This window comes from Siniperca chuatsi, linkage group LG20 (assembly GCF_020085105.1).
Source record: "Siniperca chuatsi isolate FFG_IHB_CAS linkage group LG20, ASM2008510v1, whole genome shotgun sequence".
In the NCBI taxonomy this organism is placed as follows: Eukaryota; Metazoa; Chordata; class Actinopteri; order Centrarchiformes; family Sinipercidae; genus Siniperca; species Siniperca chuatsi.
The window spans coordinates 8267392-8289511 of NC_058061.1; the positions used below are offsets into that span (position 1 = coordinate 8267392).

The window sequence follows — 22120 nt, forward strand, 5'->3', positions numbered from 1 at the left end:
AACATCATGTTTTAGCCTTTGAATAAAAATTTATGAAAAAAAGCCACCAAAACAAATCCCCAAAACGTTTATTAGGTACACATAGCTAAAACTTATATGGTCGAATAAAACAGCCCACCAATAAATCATACCTTCATGGAGGTAATATGTCACATTTTTGTTAAAATCATTTTAGAGATGTGTTGACTCAACTGTATAGTCAGTTTGGAGGCTGCAGTTTGTGGTGCTGTTGAACTGTATTGCTGTATATTTTGTCCACGTTTATGTCAATGAGGGTAACTACAGCCTCCAAAATGACCATCAAGTTGAATTAGCACCTTCCTAAAAACAGTTTTGTCAAAAACTGAACATTATAACCTTTATGAAGGATTTATTGCAGGGCTGTTGTATTAGACTGCATTAGATAACTGGAGGTTGAGTGTACATTGTGGAAGGGAGGCTAGTGGAACAGAAGTTGGCTACAATAGACCTTTTTTCATGGCAGGAAATGCAGTGGTCTAATTAATAACTTTAATAATTTATTTCAGCCACTTCCAGGGTTTTGGTGTTGTGCATGGAGGCTCACTAACATTTTACTGAGATACTTCAATTAAACAGAGCCATCATTTATGTTATCAATTACACCCGTACTTGCTTCTATGAAGTCAAAATCTCGTCATGTGTAAGAGGCTTATTTAGCCCAGAAACAGGGTAGACCAAAAATAGACCCGTGATGTGAAACATAAAGAGAGCATATTTATTTGTAGAATTTCCTTAAAAATATTATTTACATCAGCATGAAAAAGGGTAAACTCCAGTGTAGCAGCTGTGTGGCCTTTTATTGCCGGTTACAATAAAAAACAGGACAAATTTTGGTCAGTTTTCTTCTCCACGCAGTAAAAGTGTGAATTTACAGCTAATATGTGAGACACAGTATGTGATGTTTTAAGCTCACTGAATAATTGATGTTGACAGATCAAAACATCACATATACTGTATATAATGTGAAATTTTACATAGCTGCAGTTGTGTGGATCAACATTTTTAGGAACTCATTTACAGTGCCTTATTTTTCTGTAATCCTTCAAGACCATAAGATTAGGTGATTTTAAACATGTTTTCAGGAACTGCAGCCACCCTGATTTCTTCACATTCACCCTTCTCCTCCACTACATCCCATGTGTTTTACATTTGTGCCTTCTGACTGAGCTTACATTGCTTGCTGGACTCGGGGAGGTCCTCTCCTCTGGGCCCTCTGCTCTGCTTGGCATCTTCAGGCCTCCGTACTTCTTCCAGTACATCCAGCAGGAAACGCACAGGCGGCACTGCATGTTTGGAGGTCCCCATGAGTACCATTGGGCCGACTGCATGGCTGTTAATGTACGAAACGCATTAATGAAGATTAGAAGCATTGCAGGAGAAAATTGCTCTAAAGACACTCAGCATATTGATTTCTTTTCCAGTTGCTCAAGTCTCTCACTAAATGATTTTATCAATGTCCATACATCAGAGCATGCCACTGTCTGCATAAATGTATTGGTAGGCAGGATTAAAGAGTATTTAGTGGGGTTGGGTATAATTTGCATGTTGTTGATTGTGTTATGTTGCTCATCCATTCTGTTTCTATATCGATTCCTGATTCCAGTTTTTAGCGTCTTTTTGACGTAAGAAATTAAACCACAATATGCTATATAAGTAAAAATCCGTGACTGGCTGTCATAAACAGTAATCTATCATAAATTCAGAAATATTTTGTGATTCTCATTTGCTCTGCTTAGAGAATGAGTGGTTGCAGTTGAGCTTCTACTAATACAAACATAACGCTTCCTGTCGCTGCTTTACAATTAAAGCTTTCTGCCAGTCAACCATTTTAAGGCTTTTATTGTGCTTTATCTTTAGGTAGCTGTTTTGACGACGCTAAGAACGCTAGCAAGTGCTAGCTCCTTGGTGCGCTTCATTTGACAGCAAACCAGTTTGCGTTTAAGGTAAAATATAGCGTTTAGTGCCGAAACAATTAGTCAATTAATCAAATCATCAGTTGACAGAAAATGAAACAGCAAAAATTTTGATAAAAGATTAATTATTTTCTTTTCTTTGAGTAATATTTTTGTAAATTAAATATTTTGGGTTTTGGACTGTTGGTCGGACAAAACAAGCAATTTGACGACATCACCTTGTGAAATTGCAATGGCCATTTTCACTACTTTCTGACAGTTAATCAAAAAAATAATCAACAGAACTGTTCACTTGTTAGCATAGTAGGTCCAAACTTTGCTTTCAGGAATTGATGAGCAGAAGTGAAAGCGAAGGGAGATGATCACTGGATTAGTAACAGCTGTCAAGATAAATAAGCGTCAGAAGAGCTCAATAGTAAAAATGAACCTTTTAGCTGGCTAACACTGCATTTATTTTCCTTTAATTTATCCATGTTCACTGCCTTTGTGATTTATTTTCACACTTGCCATGCTTAACTCACTCACTCTCTCACACACAAACAAAACAAAACTCACTATAGCAACTCTCGCAGGCTCTGCCCCCGCCTGCTGCATGGTAGGCCCCAGGGCCTGCTCCATTCACTGTCGCCATCTTGCCATTGGTCATTGAGATCTGGTTGGGGTTGGGCTTGTTACTGTCAGAAAGAAAAAAAGGAAGAGATTTAAGAAACAGACTGACTGCAGCTGCATTCTGCAGTGTTTTAAATCACAACGTATTAATTATGCATAAAACAATGATCATCTCGCAGTCACAGGTACAGTAATAATACCAACATCTATAAATGTGAAATGAAATGACTTACTATGTGGGGATATAAACCTGCTTCAGTTTGCTCTCTGCCTCCGCTGCCTTCAGTCTCTTCTGCTCAGAGAGAATCACAATGGATTGATTCATTAACAAAAGAAATCAACAGCTGTCTTTGATTAAAAAAAAAAAAAAATCCTCTCAGACAGTTTGACACCTTTCAAAATTAACTCTGATAGGCAGCCTGAAAATAGGACTGCAGGATTACAAAAGATAATCATTAAATGTGTCAATGCATTTCAAAGGTGGGGTTTCCTTTCTTCTTGAAATGCCATCGTTTTTAGTCACCTTACTCTGATAAACTATACAGCTGAATTACATGAAAAATACTTTGTCAGACCAGCTTGTAGGTAAAACAGTTTATGGATTGATATTCATGTTATATATTTGGCTGATGCTCTTCTCTAAAAGCAGTGTTCCCATTTACTTATCAACCCTCGCTTTTGCTTTTTTGACAACTTTCTTAGCTTTTTCTGCATGCAAAATTCACTTCAGTTTATTGTCCCCTTAAAGAGGCACTTCACCAATTTTACACATAAAAATGTCAGCTTATTTGTCATAGGGAGTACTACTCAGCCTGTAAAAACAGCTGTATAATGTATTCTGTGGCTCTGGAGGGAGGGAGCAGTCACATATAGGGAGGTGCATGGAGTTTCAAAGACAAAAGGGTTTAACAGGGAAGGAAGAGCTAAAGAAAGATGTAATTGAGTTGCATTGTGAGAGTTGCAGGATGCAATGTTTTTGAAGTTTGAGTCATACTACAGACTAAAATTTAAGATTTCTCAGCTTCTGCTTTTTGAGCACTTTTTCAAATCTGTCTCTCACCAGTCGTCCAACTTTATGGAAGTGCAATACTAAATCAATGGAGTCTCCATTTGCAATGCAGTAGCCAATAAAAGTACAACAGAAGACATGCAGAACATATCTACAGAAATATGTAAGATACATGCACACAGACATAAATAAAATATCATAAACATAAGCTTAAACCCTAAAGGTAGGACAAACAAAATCTTATATAAACTTTACAAACAGTGGTTTTGTTTTGTTTTTCTCATCTAAATGTAAAAAAAATGACCTTGCAAATGTTTTACTTGGTAGGCTTTGAGGATGCACACAATGTGTTTCAGTGCGAAACACTGAATGTAAACAGAAACTTTGTTTGTTTACAAGAAAACTCCTCAGGGCACCTTTAAGCCTGGCACTCAAAGGTAAAAACTGAAAATCTTTCAGACTGTCCTCATCACAGCAGAAAGCCATTAAAAAAATTATTGTGTTGTTTTGAAAATACTTCGTCTCACCTGTTGCACATATCTGTCTGTGGTCTTCCACATGTAGTAGTACTCTATGATACTAGTCAGAGACTTCCATGGCAGCTTCACAAGAGGAAAGAATGAAGTAGTGTGGAGGGAGGGGAAGACAGAGAGAGAGACAGAGAGCAAATTAACGATATTAATATCTCATGTTCCCGCCATCTGGGTGCAAAAGCCTTCATATATATTCATGAGCGAGGGGCATCGTGACCACAGAGGCTGAAAATTACCGGCTTTGCTTAGTTCTGAGCCCCAGACGAGAACACACACAGTGATTCACACATTTAATAAGTATTCATGAGCACCCATATCCCGCCTTTATTGTACAGTATAGGTAGATGGTGGAAAGGAAAGTTCAATAGAATCAAATACTCACCCCTGTAGGCTTGAAAGGCGGCTGTTAAAATTGGTAATTTGTCCTTCACAGAGCAGTGGCTGTGGTCATCTTGAACTCATGCAGATTACAATGGATTACCATTGTGACAAGTTTTCCCAGAAGGAGGAAAAAGTATTCAAGCTGACCACAACTGCAGTTCTGGATTAAGAGTGAAACTACCAACACTGAACAGACATCTTTCAAGCTTACAAAGGATGAGCGGCTTACGCTTAAACGGCGGATGACGGTAGGTGAACGTCGCAGGGTATGGCATCAATTTTTCACATATTTTTGGGGGTCAAGTGAACAGAATTACTAGATTTTCTCTGGAAAAAGGAAAATTATTATGCAAAAAACACTATAAAATGGGATCGATAGATTGTGTAATAAAGTGACTGGATACGTATAAGTCAAAAAGGTGGATTTAGTGTTAAGATACTCTTGAAACAAACAACAGATATTGGACAAACTGGATGTTGAGAAATGTAGCATGTTTTTCCTGTTCGTCTTGTCTCATTTTCTCATCAAGATAAACAAACTTTATTATTCTGACATTCAGTTTTGGAGTCCAGGGGAAATAAGATTAACCACATTTAGGGCTGACTAATCTATCTATAACTTGTTTTGCATCCTGGTAATTTGCCGGTAGAACCATGGTTGACAACAATGCAAAATATGACATTAGCACACACCTGAACACCAAACACAAAATACTTGAAATTAATAAATCAAACAGAACATTAAAAAATTATTGTTTTTGTATCAAGCATCACTATGGTAGTTTGCAGTTACAGATTACTGACATGACTTTGCACAAGCCAGAGTGTGAGTGCAGTGATGAACACAGACTTACAAAGTCTTGTCGGATGTCGTTGAAGTCTTTGCCGTATTTCTCTAATGCCTCTTCGAACATGGCGGCTTCCGAGGCGCTCCACTCCTCCATCTCATCCCTGCATAGCACCGGGCCACCCGCTGGGACCAGTACACTCAGCGCACTGGACAGGTCGTAATTATGGCGATGCAGTGTGTCCATCGCATGGAACTGCAACCAACGTAGAAAGGGGGTTATAATCTATCATTTAAGTTACGATCAGGTACTACAACGTGAGTGTGTGTTTATGTGTGTGTGTCCAACCCACCAGTGTGATATCTCGTGAGGCTGCAGCTGCACTCATGTGTAAGCTTGGCTGTCTAACTGAACTGCTGCAGTCCAACGCTCGAGCAAAGGTCCCAACCGCTCTGAAAAAATACACACAAACATACAGAATATGTATTAAAAAAAAACAAAAAACACAGTAATATTCAAATACCAGTTCATTACTGCATCATTATAAATGTTCTTCAGCAAGGATAATTGTTTTCGTTAATTTTTTCTTTTTTTTCCCAGAAAAAATAACCAGACACAGACACACAGCAGAATATGCTTCCAGTAATAGGGAGCAAAAAATGGTGCAAATCAGGAAACAGAACTAGACTGACTATTCTAGATATACAAGAAAACAAGGTCACAAAGAGGGGCGTGTATGGTTCTTTTTAGCTATCTTGTTTTCTGCTCTAAACACCAAAATGCAGTCAGAACCAGTTACCAAAAACAAGCATATCTCAAGAAGGTAAGGTCCTATAATCATTCTGTCTGGACAGTCTGGAACCACTCTCACGTCAAAGTGTGGATAAAGGTGGCAATGCCCCATTGGAGTTAATCCACAGACAAGTTATACATACATATGCAGTAATTTTCTACTACACATTAGCATCAACAAACAGAGGAAAATAATGGCACTGAATAATGTAACCTCACAGCAGTGAGGGTTCTACTATGCTAATACGTTAAATTGTTCCATCTGTCTGTTAGTGAGTTTAAGTAGTAGTAGGAATCAGGTTCATAACATGCTGCTACATGAAACCTCTACACTGACAACCTTCTGACCAAATTGACAGAGGTGAAAGGTCTTACCGTGCCACTACTAGGAATTGGTCTATCTGTTTGTTGGTGAGTGGACACTCTGGATCCCACAGCTTCTCTTCTAGCTTGGACTGGTCCCTGTCATCTGCCTCACCTGCAGCACACACACAGACAACAGCTTACAGACAGCACAAGAGCGTGAACACAGTCGGAAGGTGAAGAAACTGAATAATAATTTGGTTATTTGCTAGATAATGTAATCATGACTATCAACCCATGAGGTTGCTGTATTCACTTTTCTGGTAGAGCCAGTAATTTGCTATCATCTGTAAATGTCCACATACTATATGATGGTACTGAACAGAAGAGAGTGCTTTTGATAAAATGGTTGGTTTCTTCCACTATTCACTGTGTACATATTCATCTCAATGTACAGTTGTAGCTCCATCTTCTTTGAGTATGTCTTTTAGCAATAATAGACTTTCAACTCTACAGCTTCAAATAAATGCTTTCAGTGAGCAAGTTGTAAAATTAAAGCCCTCTACTGAGCATACTGGATGTAGACATTTTTCCAACTTTTGTTTACACTAGCAAGGAAAAAAAAAATCCCTTTCACCCTACTGAAGTTGTGAGGTGGTTAATTGCTGAGTCAGCTTTTCTGGAATATTGATTTAAGTTACCATTAATACTTGACCCTCATATGGAAGATTTATGGAAACGTTCAAGCTGCATTTGTGTAATCAGGTCATGGGACAATATCACTCATTGTTCACGTCAAGCGTGGACACTCTCTAAACAAGGAGTGTCAATCATGTGCTTTAACACCAACTAAACCTCTAACAGATGACTGATTTTACTTTACTTCAACAAGGGAAAAAGAGTTGCTATTGTCTCCATTATTAGATCAAAGCCTGCATATTCTCACGCATCCAAAGAACAACTGCCTTTTCCCACTGTAACCCTTTGAGACCAATCACACACCCACCCCCACACACACTAAAGGTGTGGATAATGAGAGATAAAAAAAATAAGTTTTGACACAGATGTAAACAACAAAAGCTGCATGCGTAATTAATAAATCATGTGTTGAGTGAATCACTTCATGTGCAGTTCTGACTGACCCTCTTGTAGTATTTCAGGTACATCTGCCTGAAAACGCGGTCCCACTCTGATCTCTCCTTTGTCAGCCAGAAGGGTCTTCTGTGTTGGGTCATACACCAGCGAGTAGAAGAATGTATCCTGAAGAAAACAACACACCAATCAGCCTCCGTATTTTAAGCCACATGGTTCTTACACTGTCAATCTCAGTTACTTCTCTATTATACATTTGAACCTTAAACATTTTTGGAAATTTCCTGGTATTCCCGGTGTGAAAAAAGGATGAAAGAACTGTAAGATTTCTAAGATATTCTATTGGTAAACCTGTACTCCCCAGCTGTTCCCCAGATTAATCCTTACTGTAATATCTGCAAAACTGTAATGTGCTAAAATAAAAACAAGAAGGTAAAGTTTTAGTAAGAAATAAAGATAACTGCTGCAACTGAAAAATTATCAATTAATCAAATCGAAAGAAAAACAATATGCTATTTTGATAATCAATTACTCATGTAGATCACTTTTTAAGCAGAAATTCTAAATATACTATGGTTGCAGCTTCTCAAATGTGAGGAATTTTCTGCTTTCTTTGTCTTGTGTGATAATGAGCATTGAAGTGTTGATTGGACAAAACGAGTAATCTGACACCATCATCTTGGGCGTTAAAACATTGTACTGCACATTTTTCACTATTTTCTTACCTTTTATGGACTGATTAATCAGTGAAAGTAATCGTTAGTTGCAGCCCTAGGCCTTTCTCTATGTATGAATAGACCTGCTCTAACAGTCTGCAGCAAGCAAAAACCAGTAAGAGATGACAAATCCCAAGTTTTCGTTTCTCTGACTCACCTCTTTATCAAGGTATGAAAGAACGGCTTCAGTCTCATTCAATAATGCGACACTGCACTTCCCCCTAATAGGAAGAGAGGGAGGGAACAAGCACTATGTTAAACACAGACACAGGAAGTGAGCAGCACTGGCTGTATGGCTAACTATCCATGAGCACTGCCTGCAGATGATGAGATGTAGGATCCAGTGTGTGTGTGAGTTTTGTACAGTACCTGATGTGTGTCGCAGGTAGACTCTCATACTGCCGGGAGAGGAAGAGCTCTCTGTGGCGAAGCTGGTGTTTCTGTTTTTCTGTTAGGTCTGTCTCTGTCGGGCTCTCCTTCTCCTCTTCCAACTCCTCTGCAATAGGCACACACACACACACACACACACACACGGGAGAAAATTACGTAAGAAAACATATCAAAAGAGCCACTCCATGTGTCACAGAGGCAAGTTGAAGAAAAATTACATAGGAAACGTGACAGTGGCTTCCTCGTGACAGATAAATTAACGACCAACAGATCATCAAAGTCACAAATGGTTTCAGCTAAATCTATCCATTTATATCTAAGATTTCATACAAGACCACTTAATGATATTTCATAACTATGCTGTCTTCAGATACAAAACAATAGGCTGGTAAAATGGCTCTTGAGGGCTTTGATCAAACTATTGCTGCCATCCATTAAAGACACCCAAGCTATTATGTTCAGGACTATTACTAGAAATGTAATTTTAACAACAGTGTTCATCCATAAATATTGGATTAGCTGGTTTGCTGCAGTTGAGTGAGCTCATAATGCTACGTGGCAGATAAACATTTTAAATCACTGTTACACAGTGCAGGCATATACTTAAACAAATAAAGATCATCTGCCATTGGCAACTACCTATTATTACACCAGTTGTTTTCACAAGCTAGTATTGGCACTAATACAGTGTCACATCCCTGTTAGAAAATCCTATGCCCCAATATATCACACTTTAAACTACTGGTGTGCTTCTTCACAAGTGCTTGTCAGATTGTCTGTAACTTTCCGAAACCAACGATCTGACATTCACACCAGCTTCACGCTGTCATTGGCCAGCTGTGCTGAGGTGAGAAAAGAGCTGGGGTTTAAACTTCTCTCTCTAGATCTCTTTTTTCAGTCTTGACACAACTCATTTTTCATGTGAAAACACTATGAATGTCTTGCAGGAGAGACTGTCTAAAAATGTGCGCCGTTATCCACACATTTAAACGATATTGCATCTCTCTCTTCTCTATGACTCTCGCTATTCACCTTGCCTTTCAGCCATTCGGAACAACTATAAAACGTCGTATGAGCTATTTCTATTCCAGCATTATCCGACTGTTAACTGCACCGTGGTGTGACGGGCCGTGACCATGTGCATTTCTACTGCGGCCTCACAGCAGGGGATAACTCTTAAAGGCCGGCATGTGCTCAAAACAAACTAGTTTGTACGAACAAGTCTGAAGACAAAAGTCTTTATAGTTGTCCTGAATGGTCACACTCAAAGGCGGGGCGTAAAACCTATCATAGAGAGGGACGAGACACGATGAATCATACAAATGGGAATAACCCCAAACACTTTTGGACAATCTTTCCTTGAGGGCAGTCATGGTGTTGCACCCATTTGTCCACACAAAAAGTGACATAATAAGAGCTTTAGAGAAATCAAAAAGGGGCTTTCAGATGCTGTACAACTCTCTGATAAGCAATTCAGTTGAAACATACTGACCCCTTGACGGCCCACTCAACTGAGTAGTGTCTCTGGTTGGTTCACCACTCCTACATTATGTTGGTGTTCTTACTTTTATCCTCGCTGTTTTCTGATCTGCTCTCCTTTGATATGTCAGAACTGTAATTGCTGTGTAAAGACACAGCTAATGGAAATTTGTTTTTGCTGCTGCTGTTCACATTGAAAGCTTCCGACCAGCACTACTGGAAGGAACTGCAGAAAGTCTATGGCCGTATTCAGACCAAATCAGGCGTTGCTGCAATTAGCCGCAGGGTTGTGCGGTAGTGTGTGGGGGTGTGGGCGTGTTTATTTGTGCTTTAGAACATGACCGTTGTGAAACAATGAGAAAATAACATTTTATTTCTCTGATTCACTGGCTTTCTCGCTACCAGCACCCCCTCCTCCTCATTCACCTTCTAGGCTCTCTCTCTCTCAAACAAATGAGCACAAACCAAAGGAAGCTTCTTGGTACAGTCACAGGACACAACTGGGATAGTATCATAGTTTGGTCCATGAACCCCGCCTGGATAGCGCCTGGTTTCAGTGATATTTCAGGCTGACTGTGGAGCAGTTTAACCAGGCTGATCACCGAATAGACGTCAGGTTCTGTTTCTCAAAAAGTTGATTCTATTTCAACTTTTCCGCCACAGGTCGCTGCCCCAGAAGTAATCTCAGTGGCAGATACCTTAAAATTGGCAAATAAAACCAAAACTATGTGCATGGCTTGATACCAATGAGGGTAGGTTGGAAAATGTGTATTTTTGAGATGTGGGTAAACTGACCTGTTAGTTCTCCCGTAGAGCTAATGTTTAGCCCTCAGCTGTTGTTTGAGGGCTTGGGCTGCAATGATTAATCAGCATGATAGACAAAGTGGATGCAAATTTTGCTTACAGTGCTCCAGAATAACTCCACTAAGAACTCCCTTCTGAAATTTTAAGTAAACAAAGTAAACATTCAGAGCAACACATTGATATTTTTGTATCTCAACTGCAGATCAGTAGATTAATAATAATCATAATAATTACAGACATTTCAGCGTTGACTCCTACAAACGCTGCACATTCTGTTTTATTTCTGTGAATCAGATAGACTGGTTGTCTATTCTGTTCTCCCTCTGAACTAATCTGAGCCATAAAGTGTGAATTCTTTTTTTTTCTTTTTTTTTTAAACAGTGTGGTAGGCAGTGTAAAATTTTATTGTTGTTTCTGTCTCTTCAGCTGACCAGCTGGTAAGACGACTGACTCCAAATAGCTTGTGCAATTGGCACTGGACTGCAATGAATGCATATGTCCCTGCATATTGTACAGTTTATATTTTTGTGCTTAAGGCTGCTTTATGTTTACAGAGTCTAGCCAAATCAGCAAAACTGGTTTTCCACAAATAGTCTGACCACACAGAGAGAATAGTATTTAGCCACACAATACATTTTTGTCTTTCCTGTCAGTGCTGAGTCACGTAAACTTTATAAACCATTCTTCAGTGGGTCTCCTGCTGCTGACTCCTCAACTCAGTCATCCTCCTCAAAGCTGTATGATTGCTTTGGCAGAGGGGAGTTTTTTTATTTCCAGAAAATGATCAATGATTTATTTTATTGTGACCAAAGGACAAAGTAAAACATTACTGGAAACAGGTAGAAGGCTTCCCACACAGAACAGGTGTTGTGATAACAACACCTTCCTTTCATTCCTTCTTTTCCTCTCACAGCTACACTCGCACTCCATATTTTATATTATATATATATAAAAAATATGAATTGTGGCATATTTCCAAGTCGCACTGGAGTGCCTATTTATGTGACTAAATGGTTGCACCCTGGAGCCGTGGTCGACATGGGAAAAACACCTGTCATATTGATAGTACATGTTACAATGTGAAAAGGACGTGCTTAGTGGAAACATAGCTGGAAATGTCTGGCTGACTAACATGCAGCAGAAAGCCCATAATGACATTTTTCCTCACTGAAGATGGGTGAAAATACAAATGCACCCGACAACCATACAGCTTGAGAATGGTGCTGTAGTGTCCATTCCTTACTTAATAATTGATCAACAACTGTAATAATTAATTCATCGTTTTTGTTATTTATCAAGTAAAGATGCCAAAAATTCAGATTCTCACTTCTAAAATGTGAGGATTTGCGGGGTTTTTTTCATGTTGTTGTAAAAAGATTTGAGTAGGGATGCAACTAACGTTTACATTATCGATTAATCGAGAAAATAATCAGCAGATTAATCAATTAATAGTTTGGTCCTTTACAATTACACCCAATATGATGGTATCTGATTGCTTGTCTTGTACAACCAAGACAGTTTCATCGAGACCAAGGTGACAAGGTGTTCAAATTGCTTTTTTGTCTGACCAACAGTCAAAAAGATTCTATTTGCAATGATATAAAACAGAAAAAAGCAGAATCCACACATTTGTGAAGCTAAAACCAGTAAATGTTTGGCATTTTTGCTTGAAAAATGACTTGAGTTTAATGTCTATTAATATGCAGATTCTGAAGAAACTGTATTGTCTCTTACAACACTGAATGGCTGTCTGAATGTGTGACACGAGTTACTACTCACTTGCGTGTTTGTCTGCGAGCTGGATGAGGCTGTGGGAGATGTCTCTCCTTCTGTAGAAACAAACCACCTTGGCCTCCACGTTCCCACTGGCCGTCTGAAACAGAGAGAGCAGAGGGATCCAGGCTGACTGAAAGAGGTGGCAACAACTCCCTGCACAAACCTATAATTTACCAAGAGACCTGGCTGCTTTGTGTGCTCGTCAAGCTATGCTACTATGACAAGCTGACCAGGGCAGCAACAGCGCTTTTGATCAGATGATTGATTGATTGTCTCGCTGTATAATTAGGCTGACAGGCTTAAAGACTCAGTATTAAATGCCATGACTGACGGAGAGTGAATGGATGTGGGGGTACGGGGTTTCAGAAAACTGCATCCAACTTCTGCTGCTTTTCTAGGGAGTTTGTAGGTACGAACAGATGTATTTAATATCAGTGTTCACCTGAAGGATATGGACAAAATAACAGGAACACCTTACAATATATTACAATACAATACCACCATAAGCTACACTCACAAAAATGTCCATCAAGTTGAATCAACCATTCTCTTTCAGCCTCAACATACAAGCAGTATCTGTTGCAGGACGACTGTTTTACATTGCATGATACTGCAGGAAGTTCCTGTTATTTTGTCCGCCCCCTTTATCACTTGTGATAATCACAATGTCACACTGTCTTTATTTTATAATGTACAGCCTCAATATGTTTTTTTCAGGCTGATACTGACGCGATCTGACATTTTCCAACCCACACAATCTGATATTGACATGGATTTATCTGAGTATCTTTGTGCAAATGCAGCACAGGAAAAGCTTTTTTAACGGGCACACGCCCATTAAAGGTACATCAGTATTTAAACAAAATACCATGTTAGTTTTAGTCTGTTCTTAAATGCTACACTCCCAGGAAATAAGTTAAGACAGACAACAACTGATCAAATACTGGCAGAAAAACAATAGACCACATTGCTTTTCAAAGCTAGTATAAGCTGATCTTTAGTCCAAAGCTATCTGAGCTCCTGAAATGTTCATTACAATAATCTACCCCACCTAGACATACACTCCCCCACAGGTGTGTCCTGTGATATCAACGACAGTTAGGGAGAGCGGGGAACACCTGCCACATTCCATCTTTTTGAAAACACATTTAAGTCACAAAATGCACACACACAAACACAGCATTGCAAAGAGGGGGTTTAGGAACAGAGAGGAATCCTGGCTATTCACCCTCAGGCATAAAAAAGGCATACAAATGACACACAAATAGCTCATTACCTTGTTGAGTTCTTCTATCCGGCGGATCAGGTAAGGGTTACTGGAGGAGTTCTCAAAAAATACATAATCTGCAACAGAAAACACACACTGATCACACACTGTAACGTTGCATTCACCTGTAGAACCAAGTGAAATAATACGCTCAATGGCCACTTTATTAGGCACGCCTGTAAAATCTAATAAAATCCAATATAACAGTTCAGTCATAAATTTGATAATTTTCAGTGTTGATTGACCCTTTCTGAGATGTTATTTTAACTATGCTTATTAATGAGGTTGTAGTTTGCAGTGGTGTTGAACTGGACTGCATTATTTTGAGGTCTTTCTAATGTTTTGCCCACCCCATTTACAAACATGAGGGGAAGAATATTAGAAACACATTTTAGTATAATGCACCACCACTAACTACGACCTCAATAATAAACATATAGTTGATTTAACCCCTCTCTGACAGTGTCAACAAAAACTTACTTTTCCTAAATGTAGAATTTGTGGCAGATCTGTTGTATTGGATTGCATTAAATTGTATACATGTACCTAATAGTGGCCAGGGAGTGTACATACATCTACATATGTATATTGCAACCACCATGCCATTCCCAACTCACTAGTCGAGGAACAGAAATCTGGCTGAGTAGCATTCAGTAGAGTTCTCCCTCATTCACTAAAGATACCATTAAGCAACTAATGGTTCACTGCTACAGTGGAGCCAAAACTAGAAGCATGTATGTGTATAAATGTGAAGTCAGAACTATCAGCAATTGTTAAATCTAGAGGAAGAGGTTAAAAAACAGATGTGAAGACCATTAATAAACCAGGTAAGTGTAATGAGCAAGCACCACAGAGATGATCAGATAGATGGGTAAAGGCAAGTATATGTGTACTGAAAGGTTTTCATAGCAGCATACTGTTGTGATTTTGTAAGATAAATAAATTGAGGACAGGGATATAGTTAAGTAGCTGATTTCCCACTGCTCATAAACGAAATCAGCACAAACATGACTTCAACTTGAGGAGACAGTAATCCAGCCCAATTCAACTCTGCCTGAGCACAATATACAGCAACTTTGGAAAACTTCAGTCCATGGCAAATGCTGCCTTCAAGTGCTGTCTGAAATATTGTAATTACTATGTTCCAGATATATAAACAATTCAGTGAAGAGGTAAATATGTCAGAGTTGTCAAGGTGTGACATTCAGCTTTGCATATAAATACTACTGTTGACTGCTTCTGGATTAAAAATATCTTTATCCCCATAGTTGTATTATTGTGAAAGAATTAATTCCAGCCCTGACATGTACATCCTTGTCTTTAAGTTTCCAGTGTTGCACAAAGTAAGACCAGCTTTATGTATGAAGAGGCAACATTTCAAAATGAGTAGTTTCATGGCAAAAACTTCAATACACCAACAACTTTTAAGTTCTCGGAGTTGGAGTTTACAAAGAGCACCTGAAGGCAGCAGTAGGGCTGCAGCTGAGGTGACCAAATGGACAACAAACTGATGCACATTGTAACGAAACTGATACGCCAGCGATACTGTTGCCACTAATATCACCTGGGCAAAGATTCTTATTGTTTATGTGCATGTGACATGTCAAGTATCTAGGCCATTTAATCTCATTCACAGCCTTAATGTAGATTTGAATGTGTGAATAAAGGTGTAAGGTTTAATCCAACCTGACGCAACGACGCCATGAATCGAGACTATAATATGATGTTGAATTCCAGTAGACTGCTAACAAGCTAGCTAGCAAGCCAATTTGCTAATTAATTGCATTTGTGGTGAATGTAGGTGGACATTGTGTCAATTCCCGGTATGTAATGTTCCCCAGATTGTTAGATGCATTGTTCAAATGCTGCAAAACGAGCGCTACAGCTGCAATAATGGTAATCAGTGAAACCATTGCTGGTGCTAACGTTAGCTAAATAAGGACTCGTACTAATGGCTGCATGCCAGAAGAGGCAAATACAAAGGCAGCCTCAGACTGCCCGTGGTAACATTTTAACAACCTTTTAAACACATGTCTAGTGGAGAGGTCCCACGGCGTATCAGTTTCCCGTACCCCCGGTCTAATTATCCGAAAACCAAAGAGCAACAGAGGTGTCGACAATTGAAAAAATGTTTACATTGTAAGCTAGCTATTTAGCAAGCTGGCGGCTAGCTGCTGTGGCCACGACAGACGCGAGGCCTGACCCATTTTGAATCCCAAATATTTAGAAATTATCACCTTCCTGCTCCAACTTAATGCATCTCTGTTAGTGTAGCACAGCCGTATCTCACTATTAGATGCAATCCAACCAATATAGCGCTACATAACCCCCAGGGACTGCATAACTGGAAGGGTTTCTGTTTGATAAAAAGATCCACATTGACATACATACCTCCGACCCGGTACATGTTGGCCGCCATTTCTGCCCTCCCGGAGTGTTAACGTAAACCATAAACTAAGAGGAATAGAATAAATTAATAAAAACACTAAAACTCAGCTTCTTAAAAGGTAAAAGGTGCGATAAATTATGATCGTCGAGACTCCGGATGTGTGCCCAATCGGGAGAATTTTGGCAAATCAGCCCCCCCCCTCCTTCCTAGGATTCACTGTTCCCTTTACAATACAGTGAACTCACGGCAGCCAAAAGAAGTCGGATCAACCCGAAAAACCACTGACTGGTGACGCCCGGGGGGCACGCGCGCACACAAACACACGCGGGCACACACACAAACACTGTTACCCTTATAATATAGCTTCTTTAGAATATTTTAAATTTTAAAAAAATGTGTATGTATTCCAAATGCAACCATAAGTGTAATATATAGCTATAAAGCAAGTGACCATACAAATATCCTACAACTTTTAAATAAAATTATCCCATAAAATCAGGCTTCTGAATATTATAGGATACTGGGCGAAGTCATCAAACAGCTTATTATAATCATAATATGATATTATTTAAACGTAACAAACTTAGCACAAATCCCTAAAAAGTTATTACAATTATTTTGATCATGTTTGATGATGATTTTGAATGTGCTTCCATGTATTTGGGGGAGGGGGATAAACTATAAGATCCACCCATAAAAATATTTGTTTTATTTTATATCTATGGAGACAGCATCTACTTTGGAGACAAATGTGCGTAAAATTACGCTCTATTAGTTTGTCTGGAAGAGTTTTTCTCTTTCAGTGCGTGCGTCCGTGCGCGCGCACGTGACATCATTGATGGGATTGGCTCCCCCTGACTGGGGTGGAGAGTCTCTTCTGCAGGCTACAGAGGGAGAAGAAGAGGAGTGAGGGACAGAGGAATAGTTTCCATCAGCCACGGAGCTCAGCGCAGGGCCACCTCCACTCACAGAGCGAACCACGCCCTGGGGGACAGGGGAGACTGTGGGCCCCCAAGCGTCCGAACTCCTGGTAGGCCTATGGAAGGGGGGATGGACGATGAAGAGGAGTTTTAGTTAGGGCACAGGTTGACAAGATGAAGTTCGGGAAGAGCATCTGCGTGCTCAACGTAGGGGGAACCCGGTACGCCTTCACCCGTGAGGTGATCAGGGATTTCCCTCTCCGGCGCGTCAGCCGTCTGCATGCCTGCGCAACCGAGAAAGAGGTTCTTGAACTGTGCGACGACTACGACCGGGACCGGAATGAGTTTTTCTTCGACCGCCACGCGCAAGCTTTCGTGTTCATCATGCTGTACGTGCGCTCCGGTAAACTCCGCTTTGTCCCCGGAGTGTGTGAGCTGTCCTTCTACACAGAGATGCTCTACTGGGGACTGGAGAGCTCGCACTTGGACTCATGCTGCCAGAAACGCCTGGACGACAGGATGTCCGAGATCGGACTGGACAGTCTGTCCGAGGCAGACATCAAAGTGTCGGAGGATGGGTCCCTGAGCCCGGGCGAGTCGGTGCAACGGACTGCGCTCGCCGGTCGCGCTAGATGGGTCGAGAAGATGCGCAGGGCATTCGAGGAGCCCAACTCTTCGCTTGCGGCACAGCTTTTGGCTTCAGTGTCCGTGATCTTTGTGATCGTTTCTATGATAATGCTGTGTGCTAGCACCCTGCCAGACTGGGATACAGCCAAGAGAAATACTGTGGAGGAGCACAGGTAGGCGATAGTCAAGGGTTAGTTAAGTTTAGAGAAATAGAAGGGGCCCCTTCATAAGGATGCTGCTAAATGTTTAAGCGCAATGTGTGCGGCTATCCTACAAGTGAGACTGTGCTCAGAAATCTGGTGCGTAAAAGTCAGTAGTGACTAAATAAACACACTCATGGACACTTGAGAATCTCATACGAGCGCCTGCATGTGTTCAAGGCAGTGGTCAAACTCACTGCGCACTATTCATTTATTATTCAGAAGGTTCATGCATCATGGCATTTGTCCTATCCCAGCTTTTTGAGTCCTAATATGATGTTATAGTTTGTTTGTTTTTACTAAAGGGGTAAAAACTTCCTCCTTGTGTTTACTGATTTGATTCCCCTTAAGTCAATACAGCACAATGACAAGTTTCAGGTAGCACATTAAACATTAGGACCCTCACATGTCCCAAGGAAGCCAATCTATAGCCAATCCATATTATCTACAAAAAGTGTAGAGTTAATTATTACACAGAAAGCCCATCTTTGCTCTGTCTTCCTCCTGAATCTCTCTCCCTCCTCTTCACAATTAATTCTAATATCTTTATTGGCTTGGTTAGTTTACATTGCACAGTACACAAGAAGGACAAACATATCAGATACATGCCAGATGCATAATATTCCAGTGGGTAATGAGTTTAAAGAAGAAGGTGTGCTGAGGGATTATATATCAGTGTAAGCAAACAAAAAGGAATTAAGCCACTTACAGGAATCACCTTCTCTCTAAGTCAGCTTTTGGACTGTTATTTTGGCTTCAGTGTTTGGACGCAAGATGAAAAAGTGCACTTCTCTTTCCACATTATTTTGGCCACAGCCTGTCCTCTCTAGGAAGCCTGAGGCGGCCTTTCTCTATATAAGGCTAGGTTATGTTCACTCAGGCTGGACATAGTTTTGGATCAGTTGCAGTGGTTAGGTAATCAACTAAAAGTGTAGTTTATACTCGGGGTCAAAAGGATTCCAATTTAGTTTCATGCCAGAAGATGATGAAATTCTCTCAGTTGCTCTATAATTTGGTTTGGTCTAATTGTGCTGATGTAGTTATCCTTAGGCTCTGTGGTATTTGCTTGGCCTGATTGCTTCTATGTCAAATACAAGCACCACCTCACTTTAATTCAGTTTGATTGCCTTTGCTGTGCTAATCAATCGGTAATCGTGTGCTTGTTTGTGTCACACTCTATGAAGGTTTTTAATCCCTCCCTCTGTGCAGTTTCCCGGCAATTTTCTAGTCTCCCGTCCTTACTGTATATCTGCCCTCCTGTCTTTGTTTACTTGTGTCAACCCTGAATTGTGTCACACGTCTTTCTTAATTCCCATCATTTATATCACCCCTGCTTTGCTTCCTTCTTCTTCACATTTACTGATTGTCAAACAGTATCTCATATCATATATCTCTCTGTAGCTCCTCTGCCATTTCCTGTTTACAGTCTGTTTGACAATTTTTTCTCCTATCCTTTATTCTCTGTAGGATAGTGGAGGCAGTGTGTATTGGCTGGTTTACAGCAGAGTGCATAGTGCGCTTTCTGGTGGCCAGGAACAAGTGGGACTTTCTCCGCAGGCCGCTGAACATCATCGATGTGATTGCCATCACCCCCTACTATGTAACCATGGCGATGGCGCGGGCAGGGATGCCAAGTGCCGGCCTCGGGGTTGTTGGGGTGATATTGCGGGTGCTGAGGATGATGCGAGTGTTCTGGCTCATGAAGCTGGCTAGACACTTCCTGGGCCTGCAGACACTGGGGCTGACGCTCACACGCTGCTACCGGGAGATGGTCATGCTGATGGTGTTTGTCTGCGTCGCCATGGCGATATACAGCGCTCTGGCCCAGCTGCTGGAGCACGGCTTGGACTTGGGAACGCAGAACCCGGATTACGCCAGCATCCCAGCCGCCGCCTGGTGGGTCATCATTTCCATGACGACGGTGGGGTACGGGGATGTGTACCCTGTGACAATTGGGGGACGGGTGCTTGGGGGAATGTGTGTAGTGAGCGGCATTGTTCTCCTTGCACTGCCCATCACATTCATCTACCACAGTTTTGTACAGTGCTACCATGAACTCAAACTCCGCTCTGCCAGATACGCACGCAGCCTGTCAGCAGATATACTGCAATGAAAATGCATTTATACAAAAACACCGGTGGCCCTGCATATATTTGAAAGAAACTCAACAAACCAGTGGACCCTGCTGATCCCATTGTGAAATAATGATCAATTTTGTGCCCTGCCCATATTCCTGCCTGAGCTGCACCTGATTTTATTGGCCTGTCTTGTTCCTGCCTGTTGTGTTGATGATCTCCAATCATTGTCTTCAACCAGCATGCTCTGTCTCCTTAACGACATCACTTGGGAAGAAGAATAGGAATGCACACTTAATTATTTATTAAACACACACAGGCACAGTCAATCCAGTTTTGACAGTGGCTGCTGTTTACACGGTATTCCCATGGTTACAACATTGGCAGAGACGGTTGCTTTTTTGTGTGCTGCATCAAGTGTTGTGCGTGTGTGTGTGTTTGTTTGTGTGGCTGTCAGCCTTTCACTTTGTCTAAGCTTTGCACCCAGATGGTACAAGTTACACAAGACTGATGTGTGACATAGATGCATTCTGTTAAACTTGTGAAACATAAAGGAGTGAACAGGTGAGTGCAAAGTGGGGATTGAGAAGGGGTATACAGAGGGCTTAGTGTGTAGGAGGGGCTTAAGCCAGGGATCATAGAATATGGAGACAGGTCAGCAAGGGCGACAGATATGACAGGGCAGATGGAGCGTGAAATGTAGTATAAAAGATTATGGGACAAAAATGACAGAATGTGGAGCAAGCCTGAGCACAACGAATGAATAGACAGAGTGTGTATTGCCTCTCCATTTATGAGTGAATGCTAGGCATTTTGTATTTCTGCGTCTCCAAGGTAACCTCATCCTCCTACATGTCAATCATAATGATTTGTGTGCACACAAATAGGCCACATCCACGCTCAATTCCTGGCTGGCACGCAGCACTTTTGTTCTGCGATTACTGGTAAAATGACATCACAGGATTACTTGAAATTACTAAAAAATATTTAAAAAAACGAGTGGGGGGAAAAAAAGAACAGTAGAGGATGTCACAGATGATGGTTCTGACATTCGTGATTCAGATATGTTTGGTAAGATGATATGATTTGTTGAAGAGACACATGATCCAAACAAACAAGTCAACACCTCTCCCACACAACAGTCTTTCTCTGCATCTCCTCTCCTCTTCCTCCTGTTGCCATCAACCATCCTCTTTTTACGCATGCACACATACACACACACGCTCTTCTGTTACAAATGAAATTAAATTATTCAATTAATGAGTGTGAGTCTGTTCATTATCTGTCTGTCCTTAAATTTAAATTCTACATTTGTTATTTTCTTATAAACTGCAGCCTTGTATGAGTTTAGTATCAGTATCAGAGCTGTGTTATCAATGTGTTTTTTAAGTAGTAGAACAGTCACAAAAATGAAAGATAATAAATATTTTATTATCTTACTTACAACACATCATGTTCAATTCGTGTGCTTGTAGCCCAGTGAATTTTGCCCAGGCCTGATTGAAACCATCAATCAAAAGTTTTTCATTAGTATACTATGGACTTGTAATTAATGTGATGAATGTATGAGCTTTTATAATAAAATTACTCCCAGCAAAATGTCTTTGAATGTTTAATCACTTATTACAAATCAAACTGGACCATAAAAATGGTAGAATTGAAGTGTTATCAGACTCCATCATCTGCTTTCACAGTGCTGGAATATTGATCTTAGGTTTTCACATCGCTTATTCCTAATCTAAAATAACCTTAATTAAATTAATTAGTTAATGCCACACAGATTTTTTGGCAGATAGAGCTTGATAAGTCCTGATGTGATGAAGTATTTACACCTCGAGGCGTCCTTCAGGCAATGGAACATAACGTTCACTGTGAGGAACACCTGAGCCCCCTGGCAAGGGCATTCAGTGCACTCATCAGATTCACACTGGAGTGAACATTGTGCCACAGTCTAGTTCACAAAGTACTGTTAGGGTAAATCGACTCTGAATCACATACTGCTGCTGCACTGTTGTCAGGGTTCAAATCTTTTAAGC

General features: G+C 40.5%; 2 protein-coding genes across 4 annotated transcripts in view; one reads left to right on the plus strand and one right to left on the minus strand.

The window, feature by feature from the left end:
• The window catches only part of mta3 (metastasis associated 1 family, member 3), a 26749-nt gene extending 10180 nt beyond the window's left edge, over positions 1–16569 (minus strand). Inside the window, exons 1-13 of one of the 3 annotated variants that reach the window (XR_006375955.1) lie at positions 16265–16566; positions 13883–13950; positions 12610–12703; positions 8527–8653; positions 8315–8378; positions 7492–7609; positions 6422–6524; positions 5607–5706; positions 5321–5509; positions 4080–4154; positions 2777–2835; positions 2490–2608; positions 1194–1351 (exon numbers count right to left, since the gene is read on the minus strand). Coding sequence is in view for 2 of the 3 variants with exons in the window: in XM_044178564.1 (XP_044034499.1) it covers positions 1194–1351; positions 2490–2608; positions 2777–2835; positions 4080–4154; positions 5321–5509; positions 5607–5706; positions 6422–6524; positions 7492–7609; positions 8315–8378; positions 8527–8653; positions 12610–12703; positions 13883–13950; positions 16265–16292 (1302 nt within the window). In the remaining variant the exon portion in view is untranslated. Of the gene's footprint in view, positions 1–1193; positions 1352–2489; positions 2609–2776; positions 2836–4079; positions 4155–5320; positions 5510–5606; positions 5707–6421; positions 6525–7491; positions 7610–8314; positions 8379–8526; positions 8654–12609; positions 12704–13882; positions 13951–16264 lie in introns of all 3 variants that reach the window. The other 2 variants (XM_044178564.1, XM_044178565.1) reach the window with 2 other exon arrangements.
• Positions 16570–17112: 543 nt separating this feature from the next.
• Positions 17113–21683, plus strand: kcng3 (potassium voltage-gated channel, subfamily G, member 3). Its single transcript, XM_044179394.1, has 2 exons — positions 17113–17982; positions 19477–21683. Exons 1-2 carry the CDS (start codon positions 17357–17359, stop codon positions 20120–20122), a joined length of 1272 nt encoding a protein of 423 aa, XP_044035329.1. The 5' UTR covers positions 17113–17356; the 3' UTR covers positions 20123–21683.
• Positions 21684–22120: the final 437 nt, after the last annotated feature.